General features: G+C 37.1%; 1 protein-coding gene across 1 annotated transcript in view; it reads right to left on the bottom strand.

Moving 5' to 3' along the window:
- Positions 1-404: 404 nt before the first annotated feature.
- The window catches only part of EDNRB (endothelin receptor type B), a 161,483-nt gene continuing 151,206 nt past the window's right edge, over positions 405-10,681 (bottom strand). The window contains exons 7-8 of the mRNA XM_086934823.1: positions 8,664-8,772; positions 405-3,406 (exon numbers count right to left, since the gene is read on the bottom strand). Of these exons, the coding sequence (XP_086790949.1) occupies positions 3,275-3,406; positions 8,664-8,772 (241 nt within the window). The 3' untranslated portion in view covers positions 405-3,274. The remainder of the gene's footprint in view (positions 3,407-8,663; positions 8,773-10,681) is intronic.

The following is a 10,681-nucleotide window of genomic DNA, read 5'->3' as shown; positions in this document are numbered from 1 at the left end:
TTGTAATGTGAACATGTATACAGTAAGCCAAATGGATTATTGAGAGTTTCTATGATATTAGGAAACTAAACTGACATTTCAAATAAATGAATAAAGATTAGATATGTGATACATTGTGAACATTGTCTTTTTTAAATTCAGAACAATGTAAACATGTGCAATAGTCAAGTAAAATCATGTTTTACTTTTTTAGAATGTTCCGATTTTACATTAGATTACTCAAAAATAGAACTTAAAAGGTACCCAATAGATTTTGTTCAGAATTGGTTCATCTGTACAATTTCGTAACAAGATATCATATTTTTTTAAACAGGGCTAAAGATAGAATTATGCAAATCTTCCCTTTATTTGCGCCAGTGCATTTGTGATAAAAAACTGTAATAATTTAAGCAAGTAGACTGACATAAAAATAACTACAATTTTTATTTTTGTCAATATATGTTGATGACTGGTATAAAAAACATTAGCGATTAAATTCTATAGGTATATAAACACACATATATATTACAAGACTATACAAAGTTATTAGCAAAGTATTCCATAAACTCAGGTAGTTGTATTTTAATCAAAGCAGTTCTACACCCAATTGTTGTATGCAGTTATACATTTTAAATACAAATATAGACATATAACTTTATGAAAATAATACTGATTAATTTATATTTCAGGATGACATTAGTTACCCGTTTCGAGTAGTATGAGTGCACTGCATTGAAATAGTTATCACAACGATCTAACAATGCTGTTTAGTTACGAAAATATATTTTTTCAAACAATGTTTAGGGTGTCAAAACGTAGAGCAAAAACAAACAATATAGTTTATCTTGATTCTATTCCATGGATCTAGGTCAAAAGGTACATAATAGTGACAGATATTACACTACACACTACAGTTGCAAATGTCTTATGATGGTGATAATTGGTGTTTGCATCCAGGAGTGTAGCTTAGTCGGTGAAATTTGGTGGGGGTAATTCATAAATGTCCAAACTTAAAAACAGTATGCGGAAGGGTGATGAGGGGACCAAGGGTTGGGATGTGAACAGGTGCATTGCTGATTTGTATTAGGTGTCCCTCTGTTTAAGTTCCTGATAAAAAAACATAACTAGTTAATAACGTTTAGTCAAATAATATTGAAGAGAAAAACCAACAAAGGCATAGGAGTTCCAACTCAGGGCCCACACCCAACTCTCAGGCCACAAATGCATTTATTTGAGGGGTGTCACACCCCAAACACCCCCTGAAGCTAGGCCCATTTGAATCACCCAACAATACTAGTTGATCACCCTCAAAAGGATGAAAGATGTTTTGTAACCAAATATTTTTCATATTACATAATTTCTTTAATCAGAGCTCTGGCCCACTAAGCTACTTATGAGTAGAGATTTTGCTGTTGTGATCAAACCGATCGCATGTTAGTGTTCTATGTGCCTTTTGTTAGAAAACACATGCCCCTTATGGCAACTTTCATAATTTATGAAGCTAAACCATTTAGACTGTTTATGAAGTCACTGACATTTAATTTAGGAGTTAAGTGTTTTTCAATGTTTGTCAAAAGTAGATTTGCCACAATCTACTTGCACTGTGCACAAATAGAGACACATGGTAGACAATTGTCAGAAGGAGGTCAGAGATGGTATTATTCCCCAGACTCCGGGCTTTTCTGGGCCCTGCACATGAATACTAAAATGCATATAAAGATTTTGGATCAAGTCTGCCTATTGGAGGCTGACACATCACATACCACTAGAAGGATGTAGATGATGGAGCTGCCCTTGTTTATTTTTCCCTGTAGGACTTTTTAAATTTTTTTTGAAACAGGTGTCCATATTGTAAGAGGCTTACATGACGTCTTTGACCGGGCCTGAATACATGTTTGACATGAGTGTCATGGTATCTGCTACTGAATAATTACAACTCAAGGAGACAATTCACCCTTCCTTTCAGCAAATGTTCAGACTGGAACAATATGAATGTTGTCTGACAGAGGCACATTCATTAACATTTTTGAAGATGTACAATTAGAGATTATGAGTCACTACATGATGATCATGCTTGCACACTTGAGGTCTCTGACAAATGTAGCTCTACATTCTAAAATAATGCATTTTCACACCTCACATGAGCTTACATGCCGATTACAAATCCAGCAAATGTATAAACTTTAATGTTAAACATGATGTAATATTTTAGCAATACAGTATTGACTAATGTTTACAGAGTGTTTATTGCTCTAGGCACTTCACACACATTTAACTTATAAAGTGGACACTTTATTTTACAAAACGCATTCAATACGGACCCTGTCCTCCAACCCTTATTATCGTATCTCCTTTCTTGGGCAATGTCTAGGGCTGCATCAATTGTGTGTCTTTTGCAAGACATTGTGACACCCTCTCAGAAGTGATATTTTGTTGGGCTCTTACCTTAATACTGTTTTAAACATATCTACTCATAGGAGCAATGGGGTACCCCCAAATCCACTCCACTGGTTGCAACTATTGAATCTTACTGCATACTAATAGGCATAATGTTTCTGTTGAAGATTTGGCAAAACTTTGCTGTACTGATCTTCAGACCATTCTTACCATGCTTTGTCCTCTGATATGTTTAACCCTACCCTACATTGGTTCATAATTTTCCAACGCATTCAGTGGCCATCGTTCTATATCACTTTTGCTCTACTGCATCAATAAAATGGTTGGATTGCAGTACTTGCATTGGATATCACACTTCACCACAACAGTGTCCTCAATATACAACTTATGGCTCTCAAAGGAGCATGGAAGCCAGTGCATTCATTTTCATTCTAGAAACAAGGGGGTTAAGAAGCTTCTATTACACTTATGTTAATGTTACCTGTTGTTTATTCTGTGGTTGAAAACCATAAAAGCCACATCAGCCAATTGATGCAAAAATTATTTTGTCTTCAACGTAATTAATTCTTTTGAGTCCCCATTGTAAAAAGAATCTCGTAAAACATTTTGACTTGCATAAGCCGTCGGTGAAGTGAATAAAGATTGTCTCGAGGAGCTCAAAGTGCAGCATCCAAAAGGTGTAAGTGCTTGAGCTGTTCATTTGAATTTTCTTTGTTATTTCTTTTGGGCTATTCCTGTATTAGGCGAACATGTGCACATGTTTAACACAGTACGTTTGTCCTGTTCCAGTCTACACAGAAACAATAAATTTGGAATCCCAGAGTCGCCACTGCATCGATATATTAATTTTAAATGTTGAAAAAGTAAGAGTCTGCAAAGTCCAGGCTTCCATTCAGTCCTATGTAGAGCTGTCCTTGTTACTAGAACTAAAGTTGTCGTATCCATGATCGTTGGCTTTGAACTTCAGGCACGAAACTTTTTCCTCTGAAGGCAGCATGTCTTTTGACTGGCACCAGCAGCACAAACATGACTAGTTTTGAACAGAGAATAAAAGGAATTTAGTTACACATGGCTCTTGTACTCAAAACATTGTGATTTCTTGTGACACACAAGTATCATTTACAGATGCTGTTTTGCTCAAAACAGTTTGTTTTTATATGCTTTCATTACTGTGCATATTTGAATAAGGAATGCCTCTCATGTACATAGTAATACAGCTTTTTTTAAGCTGCTAATAATAGCTTTGACTTCCTATTTTCCCCAAGAACAGTTTTATACAAAACTTGATGAATATGATTTCTGCTTGTTTACTCAAATATGATAGAATTGGTAGACACTTTACAGTCCGCTTAAACAAGGAAATTTACTTTAGTTTTAAAAAGTTAGAAATATCTAATTTGTTTACTCTCCAGTTAGTTTACCAGCCTGCAGCCCTTTCAGCAAATGCCATTCCATTTTTTGCCTCAAAACCTGGTTACAAGTTAATGATAGTCAAATTAACTAGTTACCTGGAAAATTTCTATTGGACATTAGACAAGCCATTCTCTGGCAGAAAGAGAACATTCACCTGCAGATATGAGTATATTCATCTACTAAGCATTAACCTCCGACCAAAGTGCGACATATAATAAAGGAGCAAATCCCCACAAACAGCAAACTACTGTTAATTTTGGAATAGTAAGAGAAATCACTTTTTCAGGAGAAATACTGACATCATCACTACCTTATTCCTCCTCTTTGATCCTCTCCGTGAGGCCTATAAACAAGTTGGCCTATTACCAATCAATAATGTTATACAGTACAACAAACTGGTAACTTACCTGGTAAAGTAGATTTGAAGTGTGTAACTCTTATACAATCACATGCTTTGCCTTTGTCCTCACTCTAGTTGTTGTGTTTGGAAATCCTGACTTAAGGTCTGATTTAGAATTTGGCAGATTGATATTTGATTACAAACGTGATGAATATCCCGTCCACCCTATTGCAAGTGCATTAGGATGTAGTGAGCTTGTAATAAGGCGGGGAGGATATCTGTTGCATGTATGATGGAGTACCTGCCCACCAACTATAAATGAGGCCTCTGGAAAGTTTCTTAGTTTTGTACGTCAACCAAAGGCAGAGTCTATGACTGTGGGCCCGATTCACAGAACTAACTTAAGACAAAATCCTAAACTTACTACCATTTTGGTATTCACAGAAGGCACTTACTCATGTTGGTATTCACAGAAGGCACTTACTCATTTCGGTATTCACAGAAGTTAGGAGTCTTAACTTTAGGACTCCCAAACGCCTTCTGTGATTACCGAAAATTTTAAGGGAAGTATTTTTCTCAGTTTAGGAGTAGTAAAGTTAGAAGTCCTAACTTTAGGACTCCTAAATGCCTTCTGTGAATACCGAAAGTCTTAAAGTTAGGATTCTTCTCAGTTTAGGAGTAGTAAAGTTAGGACTCCTAACTTTAGGACTTCTAAATGCCTTCTGTGAATACCGAAAGACTTAAAGTTAGGATTTTTCTCAGTTTAGGAGTAATAAAGTTAGGACTCCTAAACTGAGATTTCGGTATTCACAGAAGGCATTTAGGAGTCCTAAAGTTAGGACTCCTAACTTCTGTGAATACCAAATGAGTAAGTGCCTTCTGTGAGTACCAAAATGAGTAAGTGCCTTCTGTGAATACCAAAATGGTAGTTAGTTTAGGATTTTGTCTTAAATTAGTTCTGTGAATCGGGCCCTGTGAGCATAAGCCCAAACTGCCCCAGTACATCTGCTTTGTCTTCAAATAATTTTTTTGATCTGTAGGCTATATCATTTCTAATGCTGGGAAATCATTTAAAAGCATGGCAATAGTAAATGCCCATTGGGGACCAGTGGGAGTGTGTAAATAAATACTTCTAGCATTGCACAAGTTCCATCGTCTTGATAAGCGCACTAAAAAGACTCCTTTTTGTTTTAATTTAGGTACACTTACACCTAAAATGGAACCTTATCTCCGTTTGTCAAGTTAAAATTACCAACCTGAATAATTAAGAAGATGTTTCCAAACCTCTGTGTCTTTAGTGGCGGATGATGTTAACATTATGAAGAGCCTTTGAAAATTCAATCAATCTCATGAGGAAAGGGTGTCATTATAAACATTTAATAGAAATATGGTACTACCTTTGAATCTCAAATCCCATAGCTGAATGTTGGGGAAACTTGTGAATCCTTAGACCTCTCATTTGAGAGAAAAAGAAGTCCATTTTAAAAAGTCTGCATTTGGCCTTGCCAGATTTCGATTGAAGAGCTGGTAATGCATAAGGTTCAAATCCTTCAACAGAGGGAATGAAGCTGACCAGTGCTATTGCAGAATTGTGATGTTGAATTGACAAACAAAAGCCCATAGTTGTGATAGTATGCCTTCTGTGTTCCATGGGATAACACTAAGACCATCAACAAGAAAGTCATTAGCCTTCAGTTTATCAGGTGATAGTAAATTAGCCACATCATTTCTACCTCTAACATCATTACTTCTTATGTACATATATGGTGCCTTGTGTGTAGAAAGACAATCAATAGCATCAAGAAATTCAGGAAGGGAAAACCTGTTAGAAAGTACAAGAGAGGTATTGAAGGAATGTCGCTAAATTGCAGTTTGCTAGAAAGATCGGTCTGGATGGGTTGTGTAACAAGATGTGGTCCATATGAAATAGTCTGTTCGATATTGGCCAAACTTTGCTCAATGGCAGTTAAAACTGCAGATTAAGTATCCTAAAATGTCGAAATATGTCTGGAAGTCACCACATACAGCCTTGTTTGCCCACTGTTTATATTTTGAACTAGTATCGCCATGAGATTACCTTTGAGTTTTCTTTTTGGAAACATTCACATCTTGCAACTATACATTAGCAATAACCATGTCACTGTTTGAAACTGGACCCTGAGACTGTTGATGTCAGCAAAATAGGTGGTACTTTTTTAGAGCTTGTGTTGGACATCACATTAATTATGGACTCAGTGTATTCAATTTCACATTATTCCGGTCACCCGCTCCAAACAACTCTCTCTCTGTGGAGTAGATTGCCATTTCGTAGTGGGAGCAACTCTTGTCAGTGGGGTGGTAGCTTTAAGTGTACCCATGTCATCTATAAGGGGAACATCCTTTACAACGAATGTTTTACAACGTGGTACCATTGCCACGCAAGTTTCACAACGAAAGTCGTTACAACGACTTTCGCTGGAGGGCGCTCTAGGATAGGAAATATTTTAATTTACTATCCAACACCTTCCCTACTATCCACGGGGACTGGAGTTGGAATAGTAAATTAAACTATTCACTATCCAGCGCCCCCAACGCAAGTCCTTGTAACGCCTTGCGTTGTAAATCCTGCGTCGTAACGGTACGCGTTGTAAAAGCACGCGTTGTACCATCATACATCCCATCTATAAGTAATACAGGAAGTGGGCCAGGACACAAAGAGCCAGAATGAAAGAAAAGTGACCTACTCCAGCCACCTTCTGCCTCCGTCGGGCCACAATTGGGCCTACCAATTACCTGCAGTTTGCCTGGCTTTTTTTCAGGTGTGTCCCAATCTGCAGTTATCCTCCCTGAGGTGATTGTGGGTAGTATAAAATAATAACAGAGACTTTGGCTCCCAAAGTCACTGCTGCGACAAGCAAATTCAGCAGGTGAGGCAATTGCAGTGTCAGATACAAACACTTATTTTTCAATGTGTGAAATGGGATCTTTTGCATCTTGAATAGTTTTACCAGACACCATCTGAAGAAGACGCCTCACCAACTTTTAAATGCTTTTCTTTTACCATTAAATGCCATCTTCAATTTTCAATGATTGGAAACATCAGTCCATTGTACACTAACTGGCACATGCAACAAGGTAGGCTTTTGCGATTCCTTAATTGCGATTATTAAAGAATCGCAAAAGCCTATGCATGTAGGAATGGCTATAAAAATAGTGATTCCTTAACATTCCTTAATTGCGACTCGCAAATTGCGGGTCACAATTAAGGAATGCCTTCCCATTCATTCCTATGGGACTACAGGCCCATAGGAATAAATGGGAGATTGCATGCACAATTTGCGAGTACCAATAGGTACTAGCAAATTGCGCATGCAATTTCAAGGGTGTAAACCTGTCAAAAGGACACCCTGTTGCACCTCTGAAATTTAACTGTGCACCCATGTTGTGCACACACATGCCCTAAGGTCATATGTGTGTAACCTAAAACTTAAAAAAATGCATTTTTCAAAGTTTCTGCAAATTACAGACAAGTTTGATTTCAAATAGCATAATCGCTATTTGAAAGTGCTTCTAGCATAGCATTTAAGAAATTGCAAATTGTGGTTCCTTAAATTGAATCGCAATTTAGGAATTTGCAAATAATTTCGAATTCTTAAATTGCGCATAGAAAACACTTTCTTGCATCTCCAAAGGCCAATTTGCGATCGGTCGATTTTTGTGAATCGCACCGTTTACGATCTCAAAAACCTTTGATGCATGTGCCCCTGAGTCTTCACTGTAATCCCTGTTTCTGCCTCTGTTTCTGTTGGTGTTTCAAAGCAGAGAAGCTATCTTTATCACAGTTGTTGGCTTTACTAAGAGCATTAAAATTATATATAGTACACCACGAATTCTAATATTGTTCAAATTGGGAGCCCATTGCAGAGTAATGCACGTCAGCGATTTGCGCTGCTTTGTGTCACAACACATTTTTGGAGCCACTCAAAACCCGGCAAAGTGGCTTTGCATGTCTTCAAAAATCTGTCTTAGAGGTTTGCGTCATGCATGTAAAATGTTACCTTGTGCAAATGTGACACAACCGTCTCATAAATATGCCCCTTATTACGGTCTCTTTTTTCCCCTAGACCAAACAATAAAAACTCGATGAAATGTGGTACTCATGCATTCAAATAGGTGCTAAACCTTTTGTCTGTGCTTTAATAACTAACTTGAATGCAAGTACAAAACCTTGGGAAACAAGTGTAAATGTGTCGATAGAGGTTCTTGCACCTAGATCTATTTCCAGGCTTTATTCAAACCTCTTTGTGTCGAAAATCAATCATCAACTTCTATAATATAACCCACAGGACATTATGCAATTTTGACATAAAAACATCAAATTTAGTAATTTTTGGAGTACTCAAAATACTAGCAAAATCAGATGCCTTCAAATCATTTGCAAAATACTAATATTTCACTTCTATTGTCAATAAACTATTTTGTATTTTTCAGCAGTGCTGTTTATATGTATCAAAACGACTAAATGAAATGACGCAAAATTTGAACCAAATCTTACCTTAAAGCAGTTTTTGAATCTTGTGCTCACCATATACAATGCAATAGGATTGATGCATGAATTTAGAGAAGCCATATTGATACCAATGTAGTCCAACAAAAGAAAAATGCTGTAGAAATACAAAATGGAACACATTATAATAATAAACCTTGAAAGGCCAGTTGTGGTACTTCTTCAGTATGCTAAAGGGAAACAAGAGTAGGGGTAATTGTAAGTCTCTTTTTAAAGCTGAAGACAGTCAAAAATGTCTTAGGTTAGCAGATAGCATTTTGCTCCTGAGCATTGCATTAATTTATGATAATTGTCCTTGATCTGTAGCTATAATTCTGCATTTTATTCTAGTAATACCTGACATGTCCTGTAATTCTGAGAAAATGATAGGCAGCCTTTTGCTGCTTTGATGTGACTTGCACTAATCATTGGTGAAAACAAAGAGCTCAATTCACAAAGATTTTTGTAGTTATATGTCTTCCCATTCCCTGTATATCTGAGCTGGTGTCTGGAAGGCTCAGAGTGAATGATGTAGTAGAACATTGGTGGGTCTTGTGGAGTGAGCCAGGAGACAGGTAGTTGGAGAGAGGATGGATCCCTGACAAGCCCTATCTGCTGTTGCTACTGGAACCTAAGAGCCAAACATGAAGTACAGCACTTACATCCTACCTGAATGGCTCCAGAGTCCTGTATGAAGACCTTGCTCATCAGTTAACAGTGTGCGTTATTTACTCTTACGGTACTTCTGGCTTACTCCTGAATTCTAAGAGTAAACCAGGAGTAGTCAATGCCTACTTCTGATTACTCCTGGAATTCAGGTGTAAGTCAAGAGTACTATAAGATTATGGGGCATATGTATAAAAAAAGATTTTTGCGATTCTCAAATTTCGATTTTTAGACAATCACAATTAGAGAATCGCAAACTGCAATGTATGTAGGATTCGCTAAATATTTTGTGAATCCTACATATTCTTTATTTGCGAATCGCAAATTGAGATTCGCAAATAAGGAATACCTTGCCATTCATTCCTATGGACTAGGAGGCCCTTAGGAATGAATGGGAATACATTCTCAATTTGCGATTACCAATTAGAGAATCACAAATCGAGAATGCTTTTTTAAGGTTGCAAGGGTGCCAAAAGGACCCCCTGTTGCACCCCTGAAATATGTATGTGTGCATATGTGGTGCACATGCATGCCCTAATGGGCATGTATGTGCACCACATGGCAATTTGAAAAATGCACAAAAATGCATTTTTCAAAGAAATTGCAAATTATCACCAATTTGAAGTTGGTGGTAATTTGCGATTCCTTAAGGCCAAATCGCAATCTTTCTCTGCTTTCTACATTGCATTTAAGGAATCGCAATTTGCGATTCCTTAAATGCAATCACAAAATAGAGAATGGCAAATTTTGCAATTCTCTAATTTGCGATGTCCTTTTGGGATGATACATCCCAAAAGGCCTTTTACCGTTCACAAACGGGCCTATTCTGAGAATCGGCCTGTTTGCGAACGGGCAAAGGGCTTGATATATATGCCCCTAAGTCATATCAAAATCATAGCAGCTTGGGCTCAATGTTTCTGCTTTTTTCCTGAAATCTCCATGCATGTTTAGAATTTTGTAGAAAAGGCTGCCAGATAATATCAATCCTGACCAGGAATTTCCACAATACCCTATGGATGTGTTCCATATATCACCAATGGTCTTAAAACTAATATTTGATGTGTACATGTACGATACAGTAAGCACATTTTTAACGGGCTACAAAACAATCATACCTAGAGATTGTCAAACTGAATTAAATGAAGTAAGTATACTACAAATAAGCATTGGAAAAGTCAAGAACACTGTCTGTAATTTTTTATATATATGTTTTTTAGCCTTGTTTGGAAAGCTTGCAGAGCCAAAAAGAACAATTTTGGCGCCCAAAATGAAGCACACTCTTTTCCAGTCAGATATTTGCATGTGCACAAGCAAAATGCTGTCACAATGAAGAAAACCACTGGCTGAAGTGGTCTAACACA

Source organism: Lissotriton vulgaris, chromosome 8 (assembly GCF_964263255.1).
Source record: "Lissotriton vulgaris chromosome 8, aLisVul1.2, whole genome shotgun sequence".
Lineage (NCBI taxonomy): Eukaryota > Metazoa > Chordata > Amphibia > Caudata > Salamandridae > Lissotriton > Lissotriton vulgaris.
Note: the sequence above shows the minus strand (reverse complement) of the source record. Positions and strands in the feature narration are given on the sequence as shown.